General features: G+C 48.7%; 1 protein-coding gene across 1 annotated transcript in view; it reads left to right on the plus strand.

Moving 5' to 3' along the window:
• Positions 1-27,689, plus strand: part of SYN2 (synapsin II) — a 568,232-nt gene that overhangs the window by 285,643 nt on the left and 254,900 nt on the right. Inside the window, exon 4 of the mRNA XM_090021234.1 lies at positions 25,821-25,977. Coding sequence (XP_089877360.1) covers positions 25,821-25,977 — 157 coding nt within the window. The remainder of the gene's footprint in view (positions 1-25,820; positions 25,978-27,689) is intronic.

A 27,689-nucleotide genomic window follows, 5' to 3' on the forward strand; every position in this document is an offset into this window, starting at 1 on the left:
TGCAGCATGTATACCACATACCCTGGGCGTACATCACACATATCCTGGGCCTCCACCATATACATATCGCCAATATATGATATAGACTTATGATTACAGTTTGATTCTATACGATGAGAAAGCAGATAGTGAGCATAAGCCAGGTGATTATGCACCCTCCCTGCCTCTTTCCCCATGGCGGGTGGTGGGGGCAGGGGAGGATGCCCACCTTCTAGTTACTGGCTATAATAATGAGCAAGCTCCTCCCTAGGTCTTACTGTTCTCGTGGCTGGGCCTTCTGTCTTGGCGAAAAGCACTGAATTCTAAGCCTGATACCACATCAGGAGGAGGGCAAGGCTTTCTTGTCACTTTCCTCCTTGGTTGCTGGCCAGGCCACAAATGCAGCTGAGGCTCAATAGGACACTATGCAGTATAAACTATATCATTGAGGGGACTCATGTTCATTGAGCAACAGTCCTCTCACTAGCCTACGATCAAGCGACTGTTGCTGTAAATAAGCATGTAATGAAATGCATAATGAATACATACCAAAGTAAATACCTACATTATTAAGAATTATGAATTATTAAGAATTATGAATCACCTTTACACATTGTAATTTTTTTATTGTTTATGGCCACTAGTACTGCTAGGACTTCTCCTTTGTCTTGAATTGTTGCACAAGTTCTGCAGGTCCATTTTGTATTATTCTCGCCCTCCTCCTGGTTGTTGCCCACAAGTACTGCTGAGGCTTCTCTTCAGTGTACTACTTGAATTGCAGAGGCTTTCTTCACAGGCTTGACTATGGTAAAAACATCAGCTTGAGTATAGTAAGTGTTGCACAAGTTCTGCAGTTCCATTTCATATTATTCTACACCTCCTCCTGGTTGCTGGCCCTGTTTGCTAATAAGTGTATTATGGAATTGTAATTTGAGAATTGTTGCTGGCCACAAATGCGGAGGCTTTCTTTTTGGTTGCTGGCCAAGACCTCTAGCAAATTGCCTCCCAGGGTCCAGGTAGTAGGCCCATGCCTGCGGGCTGCGTGCCCCACTCTTCCACCTCTGCCTTACCCCTCTGTGTTGCACCTTGTGATTTTCGAATAGTTGCTGGCCACAAAGGAAGCTGAGGCTTGAGTTTCTTTTCTGAATGACAGAGGCTTTCTTCTTGGTTGCTGGCCAAGATCTCTCTTCCAGCAAATACCCTCCCAGGGTCCAGGTTGTAGGCCCATGCCTGTGGGCTCTTCACCCCGTTCACTCACTTCTACCTTACACCTCCCTGTTGCACCTTGTAACTTTTGAATTGTTGCTGGCTACAAAGGAAGCATAGCTTTCTTCACTTGCTTTGGCCTGAGCATCAGCCATGGTTCTGCAGGCCCGTTTCATAGTCTTCCTACCTTCCTCCTGGTTACTGGCCATGTCCCAGCAATTTCAGACTGGGGTACATGTCTTCTGACTAGGGAAAAGCTTCTTGCTGGGGAAAACCCTGCCTGTCTTCTGCATCAGCACAAGTTCTGCAGGCCCATTTCATAGTCTTCTTGCCCTCCTCTTGGTTACTGGCCATGTCCCAGCAAATTCAGACCAGGGTACGTGTCTTCTGACTGTACTGGGGTACATGTCTTCTGACTTCCACCCACCCACCACTCTCTGTCCTTGAGGCTTTTGTCTCTTTGAGTTACTTCTCTGACTTGCAGGAGGAAGGAAAATTTTAAATAAATAAGGATAACAAAAGGGGGGATTTTCCTCCCCAGCACCTTTACAATATAAAATATTGTAATATCTCTAGAAAATGGCGCCTGCCTGCCTCCCTTTCCTCCTCCCTCCCTCACTAAGCTTTGTGACTGGCAAAAATTCAAAAGTTACTATGTAACAGATATTAGCATGGGCTGACTCAGCCAGCCAGCTGGGTTGGACCATGCATCTCCACCAGAGGCCATTCCTGGGGGCCCTCACATAGGTGGCCCCTTTGGGACCATGTCTGGGACCCTCTCCCTTTACTTAGCCATCTTCCTGCTGGAACATGTTTAGTAACCAGGAAGGGATGCAGGATGACTGCCTCCTTCCCTCCCTCCCTCCCTCCCTCTCTCTCCCCCATCCACTCAACCAGCTTCCAGCAGAGAACATTGTAATGATTGCTAAAGTCTTTGTAGATTTGCTAAAGGCCTGGGCGGTCCATGCTTGCCACTGGGGTTGGATGGGTTTGTTTAGTCTTCTTTCTTGCAAGAAGTGCTGGCTGCACACCAGCACTAGCCAAGCATTAGACCTCCCTCCATCTAATGAGAGTCCACCCTGCAACTTTCTAGTAATGCCATGACTCCGTAAAAGTCATGTGGTCATCAGCTCGCCAAAAACCACCCCACTCCCATTGGCCATGCATGCCACATAGATTGTCACAGGGCGGGGCGCAGGAGCGGCTGTGATCTCCCCTAGCGCCCCTACCGTGCCAAGTTGCCTGTTTAGCACCCTCAATCTTGCCCGCCACGACTTTGCTGTTCCTATAGGATTAATGGGAGGCTGCCTTATTTGGCCCCTTGAACCCGGTGCTCTTATACTGGCCCCTATCCTGTAAAGAGTGACGTGGTGCACCCCAGCCTTATGGGCTACGTGTGCCTCCAACCTCCCCTTTAGCACACCCCAAGCCTCGCAGGTGTGCTGGACGTTCTCATGTAAACACTTGTCTCAGTGACCCCTCTCGGGTCATCTCGCTCTTATGCGAGCGCCCTCTCCGGGGGCCTGCCAGTATGCACGCACCCTCTCCGGGCCTGTGCTCGCGCTCCCCTGCCCTCACTCGGGCCTGTGCTCGCGCTCCCCTGCCCTCACTCGGGCCTGTGCTCGCGCTCCCCTGCCCTCACTCGGGCCTGTGCTCGCGCTCCTCGCGCTCGGGGCTCAGGTGGCCTGTAGCTGTGCCTGGCCCCCTGCCCCTACTTCTGGGTCCTATGCCCTGCTTGGGCTCTACTCCCAAATACTGCCCCACTGGGCTGGGGCCGGGACACCCCACTAACTCTGCCCGATGTCACCCCACTGGGCTGGGCCGGGACACCCCACAACACAGTGCCACCCTACAGCGCACCACCTGCTGTGCCCTCCTTGGCACCAAATTGCTCCAAGGGCACTAGGAACCCCCATGCAACTGGGGCGCTCCCCTGAGGCCTCCTCCTTCCCCTACAGCCTCACCTGGTCCTCCGGTTTTACACAAACAACCCAACAGAAACTCAAAGCCACAAGCCACCTGGCTGCAACTCAAAACACCCCCCTGGCTACAACACACATTCAGCACCACCCTGGCCATTCTCCATCTCCCTGTCAGGGTTCTCTCCACCCCGTATCATAATGCTGACACTCAAGCGGTCAGGCTGCTCAGCTCTGCAGCAGAGCTTCCTACTGCTCAGGCTGCCAGATGGAACTGACTCCTGGGCCCAGCCTGACTGCTTATAAAGGGCCAGGCCCTGCCCCCTTCAGGTCATGTGACCCAATCGGTCGCCTTAGCAACCCCTGGCTGTGCTGCCCTGTTGACTGACAGCTAAGCCCGCATCACTATTGCCAGTAGCAGGCACCCTAGTGTCTGCTACATAAATCAATAATAAAACACTGCTGGGACAGAACCAGTAACCCTGCCTGCCTCCCTCTTGTCCTCCCACCATGCAGCCCTCCATCCACCCCTCACCAAGTGACATACTGCATGTGATTGGAGAAAGGGAACACTCAAACTTATTATACAGCGACAGTTGCTTGATAGTAGTAATACTGAGGGGAATATCAAGGGGATTATTCAAAGGACTTTGGGAGCATATTTCAAATTGTTGTTTTATCCTACTGTATTGTGTTTGATGGCAATGACTGTCCTGTAAAAAAAATGGATTCACCAGTTGATTAGTAACAGCATTGTTGACTAAAACAAAAATGTGTGTACTGTTTTAGCTTTATTGTGAATTCTCAAAATAATTGATTGCAATTCAGTTAATTGTGGGAAAAAAATAAAGGCGAGGAACAAAAAAAATCTGATTTATATTTGCTCTTGCTTGATTTCAGGGCATGGACCTGTGCGCAGGGGAGAAGTTTGCAGTGGCCGGGGCAGGAGTACAGTAGCTTCCCAAGCTGGACAGGGCCTATGTTTCAGATCGGTTGGCCTCCCCTCAATAATATGTCTGGGGATAGCCAGAAGTACATAACACTTCTGGCATCTCTATAGGGAGCAGAATGCTTTTTAAAACTCTGGCCTTGGCTGATTAGCAGCTCCCTGCTAGGCTGACTTCCTGAGGTAGCTGAGACCCATCTGATGAGGACATGCCAATACCTAGTGTAGGAGAAAGTGGTATTGCAAATCTATAGAATTTGGATGAAAAGAAGTTCTCCCACAACAATGCTTTCTTTGAATACACTTGATTCTGCAGAGGCCTAGAGGTAGCTGAACAGATTACCCTGGGCTGCCTTGGAAGTGCTGCCCCTTATTTCCCTCTCACCTTCTCCCTGTCCTTTGAGAAGGCTGAGAGGAGAGATATATGGCAAGGGAGGACAAAGCAATCCTGACCAAAATCTGATGAGCTCTTTCCAGTGGGGGAACCAGGTTGCAGCTGGGCTGGGAGGAGAGGCAGGGGCAGTCTGCAAACCCGTCTCCAAATGGTGTTACCTGGCTCTAAAAAGTGCTGTATGCAGGATTCTGTAAAGAAAAGATTGCATTGCAAAGAAAGCATTGAAAAAAAATTGTTTTTGCATCACACCTCCCATAACAGTACAGCCTGCAAAGAAAAAACTGCCAGGGGGTCAGGAAAAAAAGTTGTTTTGGAGCTGCGGCATGTGTCAACCCCAACCCCCCACCCCTCCTCAGTGACCATACATATGAAATGCATTATAATACATTAAAGACTTGCTAAAGTCCAAAGGACCTGGGAAGTCTGTGCATGGAGAAGTTCGGCAGATTGCCTGCTTGCCACTGGGGGGGGGGCGGGGGTTGTTTAGTCTTTATTCTGACAAGAAATGCTGGCTGCACCCTAGCACTTAACAAGCATTTGACCTCCCTCCGATAATAGTCCACAATGCAACTCTTTGCAAATCTTTGCAGTAATGCCATGACTCCATAAAAGCCCCCAAGCACAGCATCCCCGTGGTCTCTGAAAACCACCCAACCCATCCACCCCAAAGAAAACATGATACATAAATAGTGCAAAAATAAAATACTTTATTCAAAACACTTTATTCAAAAAGGGGGATCTTCCTCCCAGCAACTTCACAATATAAAATATATACAAAATATACAAAAATAAAAAATAAAAACTGCAAATGTGCACATAAAGGTCTTTCTTTCACTCTCTTCATTACTGGTTGCTGGCCACGGCGAGTTCTGCCCACAAAAGTTTTCTGCAGGGAGGGGGAAAGAGGAAGAAGAGGAAGAGGAAGGGCGTTTGGAGCACAGTCAAAAAAACTGATTTTTGCCCTTCCACACACACAAGGTTGGAGAGAGATATTACCTAAATATCACCTGGAGTCACCGAGGGACCTGTGAACTAGCCCTGCCCACTGGGGAACATCAAGTTGTGGCAAGAGAGAGCAGCGTTGGCGGTGCAGGAAGAACTACCCCAGCGACGAACAGGCCTGGAAGGGGCGGAGACAACCGCAAGGAGAACAGAGCTGCCCTAGGGCAGCTGAAGAAGGCCTGCCAGTCGCAATCTCCCTGACCCTTTAGCTTCCCTTCTACCCCTCTCGGGTCTCTAAGGGGCCATGGAGTGCCTTATCCCTTAGTTTGTCTGGTTTCCTGCCTACTCCAAGACACCTCCAGGTCCAGCGGCGATATCCACCCTGACAGCAACCCTTCCGGGGTTTCCCCGTAGTCCTCTTCTCCTGGGTCCCACTTCCTCAGGTGTCCCACTATCCCTGCACTCCCACCTGCAGTTTGCCCCGTCCCCCCGGTTCATTCCAGTGATGTCTTCAGGTGATGTTCCTGATGTCCCTCTGTCATCCCGTATGAGGCGCCATCAAGGTGATCCTTCTCTTCCTGCCTGCACTCATCCCCGCTGGTCCTGATCCCCGGGTCCCGTGGGCAGGGACGCCTCTGCTACTGACATTAGCCATGGCTCTGTTCCCTCATTCCCCGCCAACTCCGCAGCGTGCGCTGCCGTTTTTATTTTCGCCGGCCAGCGTTTGGTGCTGACGTCACTGGCTGGCTGCAGCTAGATAAACAGGCGGCTGACGAGCTGCACGGGCTCTGCTTGCCCCCCCTCCTGTGCTGCACTCCAAGCTGCTGATAAGTATTCATCTTTATGGTGTGTCCCGGAACTCCTTTTTATTGCCTTTTATGTCCCTTTTCAGTCACACCTCAAATAGTCCTCAGCCTTCCTAATTTTCTCCCTACATGTCTGTTCAGTACTCTTGTACTCCCTTAGTTCTGTAACCAAGTTTTTACTTTTTATAGGATTCTTTTGAGTTTCAACTACTTGAAGAGACTGCTGTCTAGTTAGGCTGGTCTTCTTTTTCCCTTGTTGTTCTTCCATTGCAGTGGGATAGATTACTTCTGTGCTCTTAACATGACCTTCTTTAAGTACAACCAGCTCTCCTAGGCAACTTTTCCCCTCAAACTTGTCTCCCAGGGAACTACCCACCAGCTTTCCTTCCTTTCCTGAAGTCCAGGCCTTTATTGATGCTCTCTTTCCTTTTTCCTTTTATGATCTTAACAACAAGAAGCAAGGGGGGCAAGAGTGCCCGAAAGCCCCCCTGGCTAACCAAGGACATCTGGGAATGCCTGCTTACCAAAAAGGCGTCATACACCCAGTGGAAGGGGGGTGCTATCTCCAAAGAGGAGTATACCTCCTCTACTCAGGCCTGTAGGGGGGCTGTCAGGAAAGCTAAGGCAGACATAGAGCTAGGACTAGCATCCAAGATCAAGGATAATAAAAAGTCCTTTTTCAAATACATAGGGAGGATGAAGAAGGCACTGGGTAATGTGGGGCACTTGCAAAGTATGCTGGGCAATCTGGTGGTTGTGCCAGAGGAGAAAGTGGAACTCTTTAACCAATTCTTCACATCCATTTTCTTGTGCAGGGACCAGGACTTCCCCGCTGTGATGCCAGATGGACTCGAGGGAAATGCCTCCAGACCTCAGGCTGGGGAGGACTGGGTTAGAGAGCTTCTGAAGGGGCTGGACATCTTCAAGTCAGCAGGTCCAGATGCTCTGCACCCCAGGGTGTTGAGGGAGCTAGCTGGGGTTTATAGCAGGGCCCTTGGCACGGCTTTAGGAGCGCTCGTGGTGCTTGGGCCAGGTGCCGGATGACTGGAAGATAGCTAATGTGGTCCCCATCTTCAAAAAAGGGAAGAGAGAGGACCCGGGCAACTATAGGCCCATCAGTCTTACCTCTATCCTTGGGAAACTCTTTGAGAAGATCCTTAAGAAGCACATCTGTGATGGGCCGGCTTCAGGGATGATGCTCAAGGGCAACCAGCATGGTTTCATTAGGGGCAGGTCATGTCAGACCAACCTGATTGCCTTTTATGATCAGGTCACAAAGGCAATGGATGCAGGTGTTGCTGTGGACGTAGTCTTTCTAGACTTCAGCAAGGCCTTTGACACCGTCTCCACCCCATCCTCGTTAAAAAACTAGGCGACTGTGGCATTGATGCCTACACAATCAGATGAATTACAGATTGGCTGAAGGGTCATACTCAGAAGGTGGTGGTGGATGGGTCATATTTGACCTGGGGGAAAGTGGGCAGCAGAGTCCCCCAGGGCTCAGTCCTGGGGCCTGCACTGTCCAATTTCTTCATCAGCAATTTGGATGACGGGGTGAAGTGCAACCTGTTTAAATTCGCTGATGATACCAAAATTTGGGGTGAGGTGAGCACGCTAGTAGGAAGGGAAAGACTGCAACAAGACCTGGATAGGTTACAGGAGTGGGCTGACATAAACAGGATGCGTTTCAATACTGACAAGTGCAGGTTGCTGCACTTAGGCAGGAGAAACCAGCAGTACACTTATAGAATGGGAAACTCCCTTCTTGAGAGCATGAAGGCAGAAAGGGATCTTGGAGTCATTATTGACTCCAAGATGAACATGGGCCGACAATGCGAGGTCATGGTTGGCAGGGCTAACCAGACCTTGTCGTGCATCCACAGGTGCATCTCAAGTAGAGCCAGGGAGGTGATCCTCCCCCTCTATGTGACGCTGGTCAGGCCACAGCTGGAGTACTGCATCCAGTTCTGTGCACCCCATTTCAGGAGGGATGTGGACAACATTGAAAGGGTCCAGAGGAGGTCCACCTGCATGATCCGGGGACTACAGGGCAGAGTCTACATTGAAAGACTGCGGGACCTAAACCTGTTCAGCCTTCACAAGAGAAGGTTGAGGGGGGTCCTGGTGACTGTCCATAAACTCACTAGGGGGGACCAGAAGGGTTTAGAGGAGACACTGTTTCCCCTAGCGCCCCCTAGCCCAGACACTGAGGTCCAACAAGTCGTGGCAGCTGAGCACGGGACTCAGGCAGAAAACACCAGCTCAAGCAGGGACACGAACCTGTGAGGCACTTAACACTAATTACCCGAGCAAGAGCTGCACAAGAATGACTGGTGGAGACCCAGTGGCTACAGAGTGGTGCATTGACTGGGAACCCCTTGGGGGGGTAACCCGAACCTGTATGCAACCTGTGGAGGTGGCTACGGTGGAACTGCTTGGGGCTGAATCTACAGGTTCTGATGCAAATTGCAGGTACCCAACAAAGGATGCTGGAACAGCAACAGGAGTGGATGTGGCATGGACCGTCCTCCTTGCAGATGCCCAAGATGACACTGGAAGACGACCTGGAAGCCTACATCAAGGCCTTCAAGCAGCATGCAGTTAGCACTGGCCTTGATCGAGGGTATTGGGCCAGTCAGCTAGGGGCCCTGGTGGTGGGCAAGGCCCAGGCAGCCTACAGGGCTTTGACCTGCGATGAGGCCCAAAATTACGAGGCTGTCAAAGCGGCAATTCTCTATTGTTTGGAGATTAGCCCTGAATACTACTGACGGCTCTTTGGGGCCAAGAAGGGGGCAGAGGAGAGATGGCCATGACTGTTGCTCCAGCAGCTATGGGATCTTTTTGGAAAATGGGTTAACCTGGCTACTTGCATGGTGGCCACGTTAGTAAATAAGGTCATATTGGAACAGTTCATGAACAACCTGGAAGACAGAACCCAGAGATGGGTCTGTCAACACTCCCCGGGCTCTTGCAATGAAGTGTTAAAGTTGGCAGAGGCCTTCACGACTGCAGAGGTATACTACCCTTATGAGAAATGCGGGCCCCCACTGCTGATGCCAGCGGCTAAAGAAATGGAGTGACAGAAACCCAGCCCCAAGACCTCAGGTGGGGATATGATCTATTATCATTGCAGCCGAAGGGAACACTTCGCATGGGAGTGTCCGGAAAGAGCCTCATAAAGATGGCAGCCACGCAGCTCCCCGAGCTGAATCTGCTAGGGAGTATGGTCAAGGGGAGCCCATTGACTGCAGTTTTGGGGCAGGAGGGGAAAGCCCGGTGTGGGAGCGCCCCATAGTAAGACCCTGGGTTGGGGGCCACCCTGTGTGGGTGGTGTTAGACTCTGGATGCGCCCAGTCACTGGTTAAGGCCAGCCTCATGGAAGAGGCCTGTGACCATCAGGCCGAGCCAGTGAGTGTGTCCTGCCTTCATGGAGAAACACAAATCATACGTTGAATGTGGATGGACCTTCAGGTTATAGAATACCTCCCTAAGGGCATGGGAAGGCTGGCTCGGTGATCCAGTGGAAAGGAAAGAAACCGCAGAGGGACCAGAGGAGTCTGTCATGGATCTACAAGACCTTGCAAGTAGCCAACAGTTCCAACAAGCACAAGAAGAAGACCCTGACCTACAGGAGCCATGGGCCCAGGTGAGAGACAAGCCACCACAGCTGACATGGGTTGTTAGTCCTGGGAGCCATTTTAAGGTAAGGAACAACCTCCTGTATTGGGTCTCACCTGACAGGGCGGGGAAGGAGGATAGGGTTCAGTTGGTAGTACCGGTGTATTTTCAGAGGACGGTGTGGTTATTGGCGCATGCTAACTTGACTGGGGGCCACTTGGGTAGGGGTTGAACTTTAGACAAGATATCTAGATGGTTTTTTTGGCAAAAAATGAGTGAAGACGTGGCCCTTTGCTGCGCAGGGTGCCCCATTTGTCAAAAGGCTCAGGATGACCGACAGCCGCGTGCTCCGATGAGACCTATGCCTGTTATCGATCTGCCATTTTCCCAGATCGCTATGGATGTTGTGGGGCTGCTACCTCACAGCAGTAATGGATACCAATACATTCTGGTGTTTGTCGATTATGCAACAAAATACCCTGACGTGGTGACTTTGAGATCTGTAATGGTGCCAAAGATAGCAGAGGAGTTGGTGAAGTGGATCACCCGCATGGGGATTCCCCATGAGATCTTAATGGACCAAGGTCAAAACTTTATGTCCGGAGTGCTACAGGGGTGTGTCAGACCCTGCAAATCAAGCAATTACGGACATCAGTCTATCACCCTCAAACCAACAGGTTAGTGAAGAGGCTAAATGGGACCCTAAAAAAGGTGTTAAGGTGGTGCATACTGGGTGACCCGCAGCATTGAGATCTGATGTTGCTGCTGGCCTTATTTGTGGTCAGAGTCCCTGGGCTATTCTCCCTTTGAACTAGTGCTCAGTCATCAGCCCCGAGACTTGTTATAAATCCTTCGAGAAGGGTGGGAGCAGAGCTCTGCAGTTATCTCCAGCCCATCAAGATACCAATAGGCGTTCCAACAACAAGTCCAGAACACAAGAGAGCTAGCTGCCAGTAGTTTATGACAAGCCCAACAATGTCAAAAGGAAAGATATGACTTGCACTCCAAAGAACAGGAGTTTCAACCCAGGCAAAAGGTACTAGTTCTTTTACCCACTTTGCACAGCAAGTTGTTGACTCAGTGCCAGGACCCATTCAAGATTACATGGAGAGTCAGCCCTGTCAACTGTGAGGTTTACCACCCAGGGTATCAGAGGATGAAGCAGATTTACCACGTCAACCTGCTACGGGAATGGCGTCAACCCGAAGTTTGGGCAACATTTAGGGCTGAGGCAACTGACAACTTAAGACTGCGAGAACCTAGCGCTGAGCCAACGACCCCAGAACCCATGAAGGGTGTTCACATGAGTGCCGAGCTAACTCCGACCCAGGAGAGGGAAGTATGGGACCTCCTCATAGAATTTAAAGAGGTTTTCTTGGAGGATCGTGGGTGCATAAGGAGTACGTCCCATACCATCCATACGCCCCCAGACATGGTCGTAAGGGATTGCTGGCGGCCCCTACCTCATCACCTAATGGCGGAAGTAAAAGCAAAAGTGGAAAAGATGCAAACTTTCGGTGTCATCAGGCCCTCCCAGAACCCTTGTCAGAGCACCCTGGTGCCAGTACGAAAACTGGATGGGACTCTATGGCTCTGCATTGATTACTGCAAGTTGAATGAAATAGCTACATTCAACACTTTCCCCATGCCATGGGTGATGGAATTAGTAGAGTGGATTGGGGCAGCCTGGTTTATAACTGTGTTATATTTAGCCAAGGGATATTGGCAGATCCCAGTTCGGCCATGAGACCATCCCAAAACCACGTTCAGAACCTCCTGGGGTTTGTACGAATTTGTCCAAATGCCGTTCGGGTTTCATGAGGCAGCCGCCACCTTCCAGCGGCTAATGGAACTCCTTCTAGCGCCACATGTTGAGTACGCAGCCACATACATTGATTACATTGTCATATTCACCCGATTGTGGGGTCAACACCTACATGCCCTGATGGCCGTGTTGACCGAACTACGGCAGGAGGGTCTGACAGCAACCCCTCATAAGTGCCCGGTTGCCCACACATCCACGAAGTATCTCGGTTTCCGGGTGGGACAGGGTACCATATGGCTATTAGAAGATAAGGCCATTCGTGCCTTCCAGGCTCCACAAACACTCAGGCAACTACGATCATTCCTGGGTTTGGTGAACTATTATCATAGATTCGTACCCCAATTTGCAGAAATAGCAGCACCTTTGTCGGAGGCCATAAAGGGGCCACCTCAGAGGGGGATACACTGGACAGGGGCAATGTTCCAAAGCTTTCAAACCTTGAAAAGGGCCCTACGCAAAGATGTAATCATACATACCCCAGATTTTGATAAACCTTTTACGTTGCAGACAGATGCCTCCAACACCACCATTGGGGCTGTTCTTAATCAATGAGATGCGGACCTAGACTGACCTGTAGCCTACGCAAGTCAGAAATTGTTTCCGGCCAAAATCAGGTATGCAACAATTGAGAGGGAATGCCTGGCTATCCAGTGGGCAGTGGAACACTTCTGCTATTATCTGTTTGGAAGAGAATTTACGCTTATCACCGACCACGCACCCCTGAAGTGGCTCAGTTCCACCAAGACAGATAATGCGCAAATAATGCGATGGGCGTTGGCTTTGCAACCCTTCAAATTTCATATTGTGTACCGCCCCGGGAAGGACAATGTAACAGCTGACTTTTTGTCTAGATACAGCGAGGACAAGAGACAAGATGTTGACAGCACACAACATCACATCGTGTGACAAGTCACAGGTAACGCCAAAGTGTGTCTCGCGAAACTGCCACAAGGCAGCTGGCAGCGGGGTGTTATGTCCCAGGACACACCGTAAGGATGAATACTTACTAGCAGCTCAGAGCGCAGCGCACGAGGGGCGGAAGGCAGAGCCCGCGCGGCTCATCAGCTGCCTGTTTATTCAGCTGCGGCCGGCCAGTGACATCAGCGCCAAATGCCTGCCGGTGAAAATAAAAATGGCAGCGCATGCTGCAGAGCCAGCAGGGAATCAGGGAACAGAGCCGCAGCTAATGCTGGTAACAGAGGCGTCCCTGCCCACGGGACCCGGGGATCAGGACCAGCGGGGATGAGTGCAGGCAGGAAGAGAAGGATCACCTCGATGGCGCCTCATACGGGACGATAGAGGGACGTCAGGAACATCACCTGAAGATGTCACCGGAACGACCTGGGGAGATGGAGCGAACTGCAGGTGGGAGTGCGGGGATGGTGGGACACCTGAGGAAGTGGGACCCGGGAGAAGAGGACTACGGGGAAACCCCGGAAGGGTTGCCGTTGGGGCGGATATCGCCGCTGGACCTGGAGGTGTCTTGGAGTAGGCAGGAAACCAGACAAACTAAGGGATAAGGCACTCCATGGCCCCTTAGAGACCCGAGAGGGGTAGAAGGGAAGCTAAAGGGGCAGGGAGCACAGTGGTTGTGTTGGAGCACTTTTTCTTTGAGTTGTCTTCCCAGGCTCCAGGGATACAGGAAGGAAGTGGGTCCTTGACTTAGGTAGGTAGTGACGGAGGCCCTAAGGTGGCCCTGGCTTAAGTGGTTCCAGGAGAAAAAGGCATTGACCATTCGGACACCGCTCCACAGGAGGTGTGAGGCTGGGGTGTAGGGGTGGTGGAGCCCCATGACTAACCACTGGGAGAACCGCAGGGTCAACGAGCAAGCCCAATGAACGACCCCAGACACTGAGGTCCAACAAGTCATGGCAGGAGAGCATGGGGTTGAAGACTCGGGCGGAAAACACCAGCTCAGGTGGGGACATGAACCCATGAGGCACTTAACACCAATTACTCGAGCGAGAGCTGCACGAGAGCGACTGGTAGAGACCCGGTGGCTACAAAAGGGAATCTACAACTATGTCAAAAGTGAGAGGAAGTCCAAAGAAACTATAGGTCCCTTACAACATGCAGAAGACAATCTAGTTACATACGATGCAGAGAAGGTTAAAGTATTTAATGCCTTTTTTACTTCAGTCTTCATAAATAAGGTGAGCTACTGGATGACAAGTGCAGTTGGTAGCAAAAAAAGGGAAGGAGACAAGTAGCTTGGAGTAGTTGAGGAACAAGTTAGGCATTACTTACAGAAACTTTCTAGTCAGGGGGTTCACCCTTGGGTATGGGAGGAATTAGATGAGTCAATTTCCAAGCCATTGGCTATCCTCATTGAGAACTCATGGAGATGGGGTAACATCCCCTTTAAGAAATGCAAGGAAGATCCAGAGAATTACAGAGCAGTTAGTCTGACCTTGACACCTGGAAGGATCATGAACCCCTAGGTTCTTAAGTAATCCATTGTTAAACACCTAGAGAAGACCAAAGTGATCTGGAAAAGCTAGCATGGATTTACCAAGAGCAAATCATGCCTGACCAACCTAATTTCCTTCTATAATAAGTTGGCAGGCTCTGTGGATAGCAGAAAACGGTGGATGTGATATACCTTGACTCAGCAGGACTTTTGACACCATCTCTCACAACGTTGTCCTTAACAAGCTGAGGAAATGCAGACTAGAGAAAATTACTGTAAGGTGGATATGTAACTGGTTAGATCATCATGTTCAATCAGTAGTTATCAGTGGCTTAACATCTAACTGAGAGGAGATATGAAGTGGGGCTCCTCAGAGGTCTGTTCTGGGTTTGATATTGTTCAGTATCTTCATTAATAATTTGGATGTTGGGATCAATGCACACTTAGCAAATGGCACCAATTTGAGTGGAGTTGCAGACACTCTAGGAGGTAGGGATAGGATCCAGAATGACATGATACACTGGAAAAAAGGACCATAATCAACCAGTTGAAATTTTACAAGGACAAGTGCAAAGTCCTGCATTTGGGGCAAAATAACTGCATGCACAAATACAGACTAGAGAGTGACTGGCTAGGCTGAAGTATTGCATAGAAAGACCTGGGGACCACAAGATGAATATAAGGTAACAGTGTGCTCTTGTTGCAAAAAGGTAACAACATGCTGAATTGTATTAACAGGAATGTCACTTAAAAATCACGGCAAGCATTTCTTCTATATCATTCAACAGTGGTGAGGTCTCACTGGTCTACTATGTCCAGTTTTGGGCCCCACACTTCAAGAAGGATGTGGACAGGTTAGAAAGGATCCAGTGGAGACTGAGTAGAGAGTGACAAAGCTGTTTAGAGGCCAGGTAAGCATGATTTACAAGCAAAGGCTGAAAGAACTAGGACTGTTATAGACTGGAGAAGAGAAGACTGAGTGAGGATTTGATAAAAATCTTCAAATATTTGAAGGGTGATGATAGAGATGATGGAGATGGGCATTTCTCTGTGACCATAGCGGACAGGACTAGGTACAATGGCCTCATGCTGCAGCAGAGGAAATCTGGGTTGGAGATTAGGAGGAACTTTTTGACTATGAAGGTGGTCAAGCATTGGAATAGGCTACCTGAAGAAGCTGTGGAATCTCCATCCCTGGCAAGTTTCAAGAACAAGTTAAACAGACTGGGCTGGGATGATTAAAGAGGTAGTTAGACTTGTTAGACTGAAGTCAGGGAGAAGGTAGAGTAGATTTGCACCTTATAGACCAAATAAATCAGATGGATAGCAGAAGCTTTCATGAGCTCAAGATCACTTTATCAGATGCTGTGAAAGGACATACATATAGCAGTGTATCAAATGGAGAGAGTGATTTGTATGCAAAAGACAGGAATGAAGGGTGGGTTGTGAGGATGGGGCATTGCTGGGAGTAGCAAAGTAGTAATCAGTAAACCTATAGGAACAAAGGGGTCACATATGCTAATCTAAGTGAAGGGATAAGAATCCAGAGTCTCTGTTTACACTTAATGCAGTCCAGTCTGTGAATTATTATTAGTGGTCTCTAATTTCCCATTCAAGTTTATTTTTAAAATTTTGCTGCTTAAAAACAGCTCCATTATCAACCAAAGTCAAATATGCCATCACCTGCTTACGGTACCCCTTCACTGTACATTGGACAGACAAGGTGATCACTACATGTAAGAATGAATGAATGAATGAATAATCATTAATCTGACACACAGAAAAACACAAAGGCCTGTGTCAGAACACTCTAACCTCCCTGTACAGTCTATTGCTGGCTGCAGTATTTTTAGCAATAACAAATTATGACAAATCTGCAAGGTTATTTTTTAGTGGAGTAAAAACTCTAATTTAATCCCTACAAATGCAGTTTTAGATACAATTAACCTAGAAGCATTGATCACTACTCTTTAATAGCTTTGTTTGGAAATTTACCTACCCAAGTGAAAAAAAATATTGAGACTGAGTCATTCAGCATAAATGCATGTCAATATTTAATGAGAGGTGGGTACTAGGGGTGTTGCCCATTAATGCCCAGCCACAGTCCGCCACAAGTGCCCCTTAGTCCTAACCCTCTGTGACCCCTGCAGCCTCTAATTGCCTTCCCCTGGTCCCACCAGCAAAGCAAAGCATTGTTTTCTGGAAACTGTAATTCTACCTAGCGGCAGCCATGTTGAAAACAAACCGGGGAAGGAAATTTTAAGAACTTGCCCGGATGCAGCACAGGGAGCCAAGAAATAGGACATGTTCTGGAAAACCCTGTGCTGCCCAGCTGGCCATAGAGTTCCCCACTGTCAGAAAGGGGATGTACCAAAATAACCCAAGTTAAAATGTTTAAGGTGAGGTAAATTAAATAGGATCAAACATTGTGGCATGTACAAATGCCCTGACTTTCCACGTCATATAACTTCTTATTCATTATATGCTACCTTGTTCCAAAGCAAACTGTCACTTAGCAGACAACACATACTTTTTCTCAAACAGAAACTTACCCTTTTTTTATTCTGGGAGGTTTGTTTTAATAGGCAAAACTGTTTCATTCACTGTCTCACATGTGCATGCTAAAAATGGAAATAATTTGTCACAAAACATCAAGATGGAGGAGACGGTTGGAAATACCAATGCCAGTAGTGAGAACTTTGCTTGTGTGTCTCTATGGATACATCCACACAGGCACATGCACTTTTAACAGCATAAATACAAGTGGAGCAAATTTGAGCCGGGGCTTTTTGCCTCAGCACATTTGCCCAGACATGCACTTTGGTGTGGGGCAAATTATGCCACTTGAGGCAAAATAGCCCTACCTGGCTCCTCCCAGATCTGCATCCAGGGTAAGCTAGAGCCTGGGACAGCACCTGTGCTGGCCTCAGCAGTATAAAAACCTGTTCTGTACTGGCCCCAGCAATATAAAAGCCTGCCCTAGCAAGCAGCTCAGGGCTACTCACCCTCAAGAGCTTCTGGGGGAAGAGCCTCTGGGAGAAGATGGCTACACCTCTTTCTGTCCCAGGCTATTGCTGTTGCAGTTGCTGCTGCAAACTTGGCCTCAGGAGCTTTTGAGGAGAAGATGGCCAGGCTCCTTCCAGCACCGCACCCCATCTTCTGCACCCCTGTTCTGACCTGGTGTCCAGCCCACTGCCAAGCCGTGGTTGGGGGACAGCCTGGGGAGAAAGCCTGCACTGCCTGTGGGCCCCTCCCCCACCATCACTGCTGGAGCCTAAAGGTGCCTTGCTTGCCCCAGCTGCTTTGGCAGGCCACCCCCTACCTTCCACTCCACTTTCACCTGAAGCATACCCTAAGTGGTTGAGCTGGACAGCTGCTACCACTACTGCTGCCTGTTCTGCTGTTGTCGTCTCCCAGGAGAAAGGGAGATTCTCTGTGCACCACCTTGCATCACTCAACACCACACCTGCACTGGACTACTCCCTAATTGATTGATTATTCCTGCAATCCTGTACAGCTGCCTTACTGCATTGGATCCTGCTTTGTTTTCCTGCCTACTGTCCTGCTGCTGAGTGCCCATCTGGAGGATGAGGGGCTCCTCGACTGAGCTTCAACAAACAAAGCCCCTCCACTACTCCAGCCATTTTTTTCCATCCACCTCAGCAGCCTTCCCTGTGGTTTTTTTTGCCCTTGTGTGGTAAGTCCTGTGGTCTGCTCCACCTGCTTGTTTGTTGTGTGGCTGAATAAGCCAGCATGAGACTCCCCAGCCCTTGTGTGCATGTGTACCCTGACTTAGCCCACCTGACTTCCTGTGGGGCTGTAGCCCAGTGAGCTTCAGCCCCGTTTCCCCTTCTCCCCCAGCCCCAGCTTGCCCCTATTGGTTTCACTAGGCCCACTGTATTTTTTGTTTTTTCTCATTAGTTTTCTCTCCCTTATGTAAATCCATGGCAGGGCAGGAACCTTCTGGAGGGGTAGATGCCCCACAGAACTTCCTGCAGCCCCCACAGCCAAGCCCCTGAAAGGGTGCATGCCCCTGTAGCCCCTACCCTGGAGGCAGAGTCCAACTGACCTCCTTCATAGGTAGAAAAGCCTGAAACCATTGCTGCAGGGGCAGATGAGACTCCAGCATGTAGCAACCAGAGCCAGGGAGTTCCCCCTGGCCAGGCCACCCCCAAAGGGGTTCCCAAGCCCCCTTCCCCACAATCAGGGACCCAGGGCAAGGGCAGTGGGAAGAGCTTCTCTTCCGCCTCCTACACAGCTGGGGTAGGAAGGGCAAGGGCTCTGCCCCCAAGCCTAAACCACCGGCACCTGAGGGGACCAGGTGCACTGCACCAGGCAGCACGCCCACTCAGCCTGTCCCTGGCCCTTGCTCCAGCTCCACCAAGGTAATCCCCCAGTGGGGAAACCACAGTTATGTACAAGCAGCTGCAGGGTGACCCAAAGCTGTGGTGCCTGGACCCTCACCAGCCCTTCCAGCTTGGGTGGCGGGGCCCCCTTGCTGACACTCACTTGCCAACCGCCCAAGCAGGAGAACCTGCACTTTGAGACCTGGGTGCAGGCCCTGGCTCAGGTAGTTGGAGGCTAAGGTCATGGTGGCCTCCCACTTGCATAGCAAGGGGTCTTTTTCCTTGCCTTGGAGGCCACTGCACAGAAGGTGGTGGAAAGAGAGCTCATGGTAGAGGGCAAGTATGTCCCCCTCGAGCCCCTAGAAGAGCTAGGGACCAGGGTGGTCCTCAGCTCCATCCCTCCCTGTATTCCAAATTGGGCCCTGCTCCCCCAGCTTCAAACCTTGGGGAGGGTGTTTTCCCCAGTAATGTTCCCCTGCCTTCACCTATGTGAAGGTGTGGGAGGAACAGACATGCCACTCCCAGTTAGACTGGATCTCTTTGCCTGGGTCCACTCCTTTGGCATGTGGCTGACCACTTGCAGCAATCACCACCTTGTCTGGACCCAAGCCATGCTATGGCCTGGACATCCACTTGTGGGGACTACGTGTCATGCCAAGCCAGGTCCTGTCTGCAGTAGGACTGCTCACACCACCAGGTGATCTAGTTCCATGGCAACAGGACCTGACGTGGCATACAAGTACAGCGCGCCAAGCTGAGCTGGGTCCTGCTAGCACTGGGGCTGCTTGCACCACTAGGCCAGGCTGGTTCCATGGTGGCAGGACCCAGCGTGCCATGCAGCATGCCGAGTTGGTTCCTGCTGCCATGGAACCAGTCCGGCCTGGTGGTGCGAATGGTCCCAGTGCTGGCAGGATCCAGCTCAGCATGACACGGTCCCTGCATACCAGGCCGAGTCCTGCATTTGGCAGCAATGCTGCTTAACTCACAGTGCCTGTGGGGAGGAGGCGTATGGTGGGACCAGACCTGGTCTGGCATGGCTCACTAGCCTGGCTTTGCAGCTGAGTGGGATGTGTGGCTCTGGGAGGCATAGCTCCTGTGCAAACTCATGCTAGCTGCATGACACACATTTTCCTCCTGGAGCCACGCATCCCACTCCAGTGGAAAGCCAGGCTACTGAGCCACAATGGGCTGAGCTGGATTGTGTCCCTCCACGTGCTTTATGGAGGGACTTGAGCGGGGGCTGCCCAGGGTCTTTCCTAGGAGGGGTCAAACTGGGGCAACTGCCCTGGGCCCCACACTTTGGGACGCCCCATGGACAGTGCCATACAGACCTTGCCATGGCCACCATGCACCACCAGCTCCACTGTGGCTGCTACATGCTGCCAGTTCTGCCACAGATGCTGCACACCACCAGCTTTGCACTCCAGCCACTCACCTAGCCCCTGCCCCCCACTTGCCATCCCCTGGCGCTGCATGAACTGATATGCCCCAGGCCCCACACACTCCTAGGGATGGCTTTTGGACTGTCACATGCCTGTCCCCCCACCCGGTGGCCATGGCGCTGGCAGTAGCAGGCAAGTGGGGCTGTGGCTCTGCTGCCATTACAGCTGGCAGACCCTGGCTGTATGACCCCGGCTCCATACAAGTTGAATGAACCTGGTCTGGCCTGTCCAACACCATATACTAGCAGGCCGGGCTGGGTCCATTCAGCATGTACAGAGCCTTGGTCACACAGTGCTGCATTACTGCTGGCTGTGCCTGCAGCAGAGCTACAGCCACCCTGCCTGCTGCAGCCAGTTGTGCGGGTGCCAGGTGGAGGGGGCAGGTGTGTGGCAGCCCCCACTTGAGCCCCTCCATGAACTCTCCCACATATGGGACATCCTCTTCCCCACTGCTCCCCACACCCCCTGACATCCCTCTCCATTCCTGATAGCCCCTCCCAAACCCCTCCACTCCTGACAACACCCCCGACATCCCCCTCCACTTCTGATATTCCCTCATATCCCCCCACCACTCCCCATAACTCCCGACACCCTCCTGCCACTCCTCACACCAACCCACTCCTACCCAGACCCATAAACCCCCACCCACCCCACGTCCCTAACACCTTTGACAATGCCAGGGAAAGCAGAAGCACCACACAGATGCTTTGGCCAGAAACCAGAGCATCTCTCCTGGAGGACTGACTCCCGTGTTGCCTCGGTGCCTTGCACCGCTGTTTTGCAGCCCTTTTCAGTTCCATCCAGTCCTGCTTACAGAATCATTCTTATTAGCATGTAGAAAATCTGGAAAACCAGAACCTGAACATTTAAAACAAATGAAGACTTAGCTCAGATCAGGGAGGTTGTATTAGAAAGGGACACTGCTAGTTCTTTTCCTTTAAGTGCATAGTATGTCTCTGAAATGATGGCCTCAGCCCCTGTCCTTTTTTTTCAGAAAGAGGTGCAGTCTCTCTCTTGCCCTGGGTGGTCTGCAAAACTAAAGAAGGATAATTAATCCTTCAAGTATTTTACCCATGCTGTGCCATTAAATTGAATTTTCTTATGCCAGACACACTTCAATGCCCTTGTCACTCTGCCATGAAACCTGGATCACACATTCTCAGAACTATCCTCCAAATATCTTTTAGATAACTTGTTAGAAACAGGCATTGCTTTACTAGTTGGTCATCCAGAATACAATGTCACTTACTGACTCTTAACTTCTAAAATATTGCTCCTGCCAAATTTTATGCAATGTATTCAGAATCAAATACAACAGTCCATACTTGGACCAATACATTCAGGCTGGGAAAGTTAAAGTTAGAGTTCTCTAAATTACTGATTCTTAAGATGCCTTGAGATCCTTTCACAGGTGTTAGGGGGTGCCACATTGACTGGGCATGCACAGTAGTGACTAGGGCATTTGTATATACCCAATGTAGACACATAGTGTCCTTAGATGCCCAGAAATGGAGTCCACCAGAACCAATAACTACTAGACTTAGCCTTAGGAACATAAAAAGGGGTGATTCTGTGACCCCATTACTCAGTAGCTAGTGTACTCAGCTGCGAAGCTGGAGGTCATGGGGTCTAGACCCCCTTTCTTGGTGAACCTCATTACCCTGGACTTCCCAGTTAAGGACTCTAATCATCATGCCACAGGTCATCCATTGCATCTGGCCCACAGATCTCTGACATACCTCCCTCTTGTGGATGCCTAAGGAACCTGCTTCAAAGCAGGGACTGGGGAAGGTCCTAGTTAATGGCTGATGTGTGGTGCAATTGTCAGTGTTATATTGGGAAGTCAAAGGAAGCTCAGCTTCTAAACTACTTCTGGTGAGAGAGGAGGGCCAAAACCCAGGTCTTCCATATTCCTAGGTGAGCACCATATAACTACTGAGCTGTTTGACAGAAAAATACACAAAGGCTTTTTCTCTCTCCTCTTTTGTTGCCAGCTAGGTGCATATGTAGTTATTCATATTTGTCCAGATGCTCAGGGCTATGTGTCGAGAGCTAGAATGCCAGCTTGTGCATAAGTAGCAATCTTGGCACATTTAACCCTGTAGGTGACCAAATGTGGGCATTCAGATGTCCAGGAAAGAATGGAATGTTACCCTAGTCTTAAATTAACAACTGTATGAGGTACTGCAATAAACTGTTTTACTGATTGCATATACTGAGATGATTCTGATCATCCTTACATTGCACAGTTTTACAGGCAAAGGAATGTCTTTGAGATTAAAATAATTTCAATGAGATCAGAGTCTTGCCAACTGTTTTAACCTTCTGTGGAACATGATGATTTCTCACAGCCAAAAAAGGATGCACGGGGAAAATGAAACACATCCCTTAATTATGTTGAAGTTAAATTTATGTGGGCAGACTTGTTTTTGAATTATAAAAATATTCTCTGGCTTCATTGTGCATTTTGGCTTGGTGTTTGGTGTTTCCTGTTAAGCTCTTTGACAAACACTACTTGTTTTGTTTAATGGCATTTCAGTATTTGCAAGAAGTGGTCATGTTAGTCAGAAGGCAGGGTAGATTTGCACCTTTACAGACTTGTATTTAATGTTGTCCAAACTTCCTACTTTTTAAAGACAGCTGATTTAGCACAGATTAGGTCCCTATTGTACTAAAATAGAGTTGTCATTAACAATTATATTGCACTTGAGAAAAGCAAGCGCATTAACCTAATTGAGTTTGATTAGCATTAGAGTAATTAATTGAAAATACATATTGAAACTATGACAATATAACTCGCGTTTCTATAAAGCTAAATGTTAAGACAGTGTACATTTATTAAAGAAACACTAAATGTCTTCAACTTAAAAAAAAAATAAAACCATCCTGAAATGCAAAGGTTAAGAAACAAAATATTATATCATATAGAAAGTATATGACTTAGTGGGCCACACAGACAAAAGCCAATGCAAAGAAGCGTAAATTATTCTTCCAAGCCATGAAGGCTTAAATGGGGATTCAAACTAAGTGAAGGCAGGAAAGTTGTCACTAATACCCTCCTGCAGGGCTCATGTAACTACCAAAGTGGCTGGATTATAGCTGTCTGAACAATTTGTTGGTTGAGAGGTGATGGCAGTCCTGCAAATTGCCTCTTCAAGGCCATTGCTTTAGATGACATTGATTCCTTTTTCTCCCAGTATATAGTGAAATTGTGTTCTGTTTTTACCAGGGCAGCCTCCATGCCCTGCATTTTTTCTGCTATGAGTGGCCTCCCCCACACAAGAGGTCTTGTGGTGAATCTAGACCAGTGATTCTGAACCAGAGTGCTAATATCCTTCTAAGGACAATATTAGCCCTGTTAGATACGTAAACATTTAGACATGATTCACAAGGTAAACCAGAGATTTCAAACAGAAATCCATAGCATTAAACATTCTGACCTGTTGTGGTCTTTGAGTTCTTTGCAACAGAAGTGTTGCTATATTATTTTTCCATAGTCAAAAATCAGAAAGCTAAGAGCTGGAATTTTCCATGTAGTGTCTTGATTCCAATGAGGGGGTAGCATGAAAGGTTGAGAACTATTGTTCTAGAGCCTGAAGTAGAGTTTATTTAAGTTAACTTTATACTTTCCACTGGGTTCAATGGGCTTTAGGGGCAGGAATATGAGCCTGCGACTGGGAGTGTCATGGAACCCAAGGAATCCACCCCTCAAAGTCCTGCCAATTAGCAACTTGATGGGTTGAGGTCATTCCCCTATAGCTTGACTCATGCTGGGGATGCTCAAGTTGGATTCACTCACAGAAGAATGAACAGACCCAAGGTGACCTGAAAAGTCCAAGGACTCTCCTGGAGGGTTTAAACAATGGTAGCAGGCCTCTGGGCAAGCTATCAGAGAGCCAGTTCTCTCCTGCCCACCATCCTTCTTAGTGGGGAGGAGGGACAGCCGAGGATTTATTATAGTACTGAGAGGTGTGTATAACTATTCAGGATGGCATGAGAGAAGAGAGATCTTCCCGGTTGGAAGTACTCTCAATTTTTTGCTGAAGAGTCAGTTCTCTTCTCTAAGCAACCCCTTGAATGGCAATATGCTAGATTTGTGTCCCCAGAGAAAGGATTTTCTCCTGGCAAACGTGTAATGTCCATCTATTGCCTAAAGCACATCAAAAGTAGAAATCATGCAGATTCTACTTCACTGAATTATCTTCCAATAGGAGAGCAACCAACAAGGTCTTGCTACTTTGTTCTGCTCATTTGTAGCATGGCATTATATATAAAAGTATGACCCAACTGTAGTTTCTAAAAGAAAATGTTCTTTTGGTGTTAAACATCTGTACATAGGTGCATCTGTAAGGAGTTCGTATGAAAACCAGTAGGCCCGTGCAAAGCGACTAGTATTTGCTTCGGATTGAGATTTGGCCGATTTGGGGACAGTGATTTGATTTGGTGATTCAAATCACTGTCCCAAACTGATTTGGCTGAATCTGATTTGGACATTCAGCAGCTGCCGAATCAGACAAATCTCTGAATCAGACAGGCCCCATCCCCCACCCGCTCTGCCAGCCCCATCAATGGTTACCCCGCCTGGCCCCAGCTCCCAGGTCTTTGAAAAAAGAAGGCTAGCACTCACTGGCTGCTGCCAGTGGTGGGGGTGATCCCCACTGCCCCATACTGCATGGGGGGTTCTGTCACAAACCTCCATCCCCTGCCTGCTCTCCCAGCCCCAGCTCCCAGTTCTTAAGAAAAAAGAAAAAAAAGCCCCTACTCACTGGCTGCTGCCAGGCGGGGGGGAGGGGCGGGTGCAATCCCCACTGCTCCCCACTGCCTCACGCTGTGTGGGGGGCTGTGCCATGAGCCCCCAACTCCTGCCTTCTCTCCCAGCCCCCACCCCCCACGGCTTACCTGCCCGGCCCCAGCTCCCAGCTCTTAAAAAACAAAAAAACAAAAAAAAGCTATGGACTTGCCAGCTCCTGTCAGGCAGGGGGGCAATTGCCACTGGCCTCCACTGCCCTGTGCTGTGTGGGGGGCTCTGCCATGGGCCCCCATAATCCCCAACACCGCTGCAGCAGCTGCTGAGTTCTGGGTTTTTTTCTTTTTTAAGAACCAGGAGCTGAGGCCAGGTGGGGAAGGCATTGGGGGTGGGGCAGGAGCTGGGAAACTAGGTAGGGGATGGAGACTTGTGGCAGAGCCTGCATGCAGTGGGGAAGTGGGGATTGCCCTTCTGCCTGGCAGCAGCCGGTAGGTGGGGGCTTTTTTTATTATTATTATTTAAAGAGCAGGGAGCTGAGGCCAGGTAGAGCAGCCACGGGGGGGGGGAAGGGGACATGCAGGGGGGGCCGGGGGAGCAGGCAGGGGGGGCTGGGGGAGCAGGCAGGGGATTGGGCCTGGTGGGGGTCCACCCTATGGTCCCCACACCCTACTTACCAGCACAAAGTTCGGATCCAGCTCCCTGTGCCATTGAGCAGGGACTGCCCAAACTCTAAAACTCTCCAAATCTTTTCTGAATCGATTCAGAGAGCTTTGAATTGATTCGGACCTTTTTACTGGTCTCCTGATTCGATTCGGATCCGGAGATTCGGCCGCTGAATTGGGCTCAATCTCCTCCTTATCAAATCAGCACCTGAAGCTTCTCACCGCCCTAAAAACCAGCCCAATTCCTGTCTTAATTGTCTGTGTTTGCTTGTTGTTCATATAAGGTTGTCATGCTATTGGTGGTAGCAATTTCTCTTCTAATAGTATGAAACTACAGAAATTGAACAGAGACAGAAAGAAGACATAGATAAAAAATAATGTTAATCTGGTTTCATGCTTGTGCCATTAATAATACATGGTCTTCGATTTTCAACTCATTACCTTCCTTTTAAATACTTTTTAAATTTTTTTCCTGTCCAGCAGCTGGTACAACTTTCCCTTCTAAGACTGCTGTTTATTGTCAGATGAAAAAGGAATTTGATCATTACTTAATAGTTGCATACTTTTTTTCTCTTCAGATCATTCAGACCTGATTTTGTTCTTGTTCGACAACATTCATTCAGTATGGCTGAGAATGAAGATTTCCGTAACTTAATCATTGGAATGCAATATGCTGGCATCCCGAGTGTTAACTCCCTTGAATCAATCTATAACTTCTGTGACAAACCATGGGTGGTAAGTGAGATAGAAAATTTTGAATGTAGATTTCTGGTGCAAAACATATGATTACTTTTTTGTTATCTCCCTTTCTTCTTAGGTACTAAGCCATAAAGTTAATTTTTAGGGTGGTTAACCTATAATGAAAGAGCTAAAAAGCAACCCAGTGTCAGTACAGTAAAGATAAAGAAAGAAAATATTTTTAATAAAAATGGTTAAATAAAGTAGGAAACTGGCTGACAGACTGTGTTAAAATCCTCGTCTAGTGAGGAAGGCAGTTTCTTCACTGCTTCTACCGCAAAAAGGAAAAAAAAAAAAGAGAATATTTTTCGTTTTTGTGGTTTTGAACATAATCTAAGTTAACTCTTAGCCAGTGTTTTCTGTACACTTGTGAATTTTTAACCAGTGCTTTAGTAAGGAAATATGAAGCTTTTAGGTTTCCTTGTTAGAAAGCTCTTTTCATAATCCTGTATGTACTTACTGGGAATCAGATTCTGCCCTTGGTTACTCATGGGATAATGGAAAATTAGTAGGGTCACTGATTGTTCCCTTATAGAAGCCATATCCAAGTCAAAACAAACATTTATTCAGGCCTTTTGGATAGTCATATGTTCTGTTTGAGTTCACTTTATAAAGTTGATAGGAATTAAGATATAATGTGATCTTTTTGATGTGTATGGAATAGGAGCTTACTATAGAGATCTGTGCATTACATTTGTTCATTTGAGAGAGAGGCACAAGATGATTATGGTCCTTGTAATTGCTTTTCTTCAGCAGTTTTAATTGCCCAATAGTTAATAAAACTTCCAGAACTGTCATGCATTATAAATAGTAGGTGATTCATATGTTTCTCCTCTGAAATATGAGTAGAAAATGTACACTTGGCAATATTCTTCTCATTAAAGGAAACTTTTATTCTACTTCTATTTGCTGCCTTCAGGTTTCTATTTTTTTAGCTCTTTATTATTTAAGAAAAGACCTCCAAGAATCCTTTTAATATATACAGCTCTCAGCTAATTGTATAACATTTTATAAGTTGTAATAAACAAAAGTAGGAACCTCATAATTAACATATCACTTACTTTGCTTTATTAAGGTTATATTACCTTACTCCACACATTATTTTAATGCATTTGTTATTTTCTGCACCATGTGGCACTTCTTAATGCTTTGATTCATTATATGCAGTAAAGCTGAACAGTGAGGCAGTAGCAGTGTCATTTATATGCATAATAGTGTAATAAAATCAAATGAATAATACCTCATTGCAGTCTTCTTCTCGTGGCATTAGAATCATGAGGGGGTTGAAATATCTATGTTTGTACTGAGCTTGACTAGCCAGCTGAAAGCTTTTGTAAACTTAATATGCTAGACCAGGGGTCGGCAAACCCTGGCACCCGTGCCAAGCACGGCACGCGAGGCTATTTTGCTTGGCACGCTGCAGCCAGCCCCAGCTCCAGGTAGCTGCTGCCAGCAATGGAGCCCGAGGTGCTCCCAGCAGGCCTTGCAACATCCCAAATGCCTGAGGCAGTGCAGCCCTGGTCTCTCCCCAGCTCCTGGCATGGAGGTGATGAGCCTGGCGCAGCTATTTGCACTCTGCCCGCTGCTTGCTGCAGCTTCCCAGAGCCTGAGCTGGCTACAAACAGCTGCACCAGGCTCAACACCTCCATGCCGGAGTGGGAGAGAGACCAGGGCTACGCTGCCTCAGGCCACACCCGCTCCAATGTGTG

This window comes from Crocodylus siamensis, chromosome 11 (assembly GCF_052110815.1).
Source record: "Crocodylus siamensis isolate JL-2025a chromosome 11, ASM5211081v1, whole genome shotgun sequence".
NCBI lineage: Eukaryota > Metazoa > Chordata > Crocodylia > Crocodylidae > Crocodylus > Crocodylus siamensis.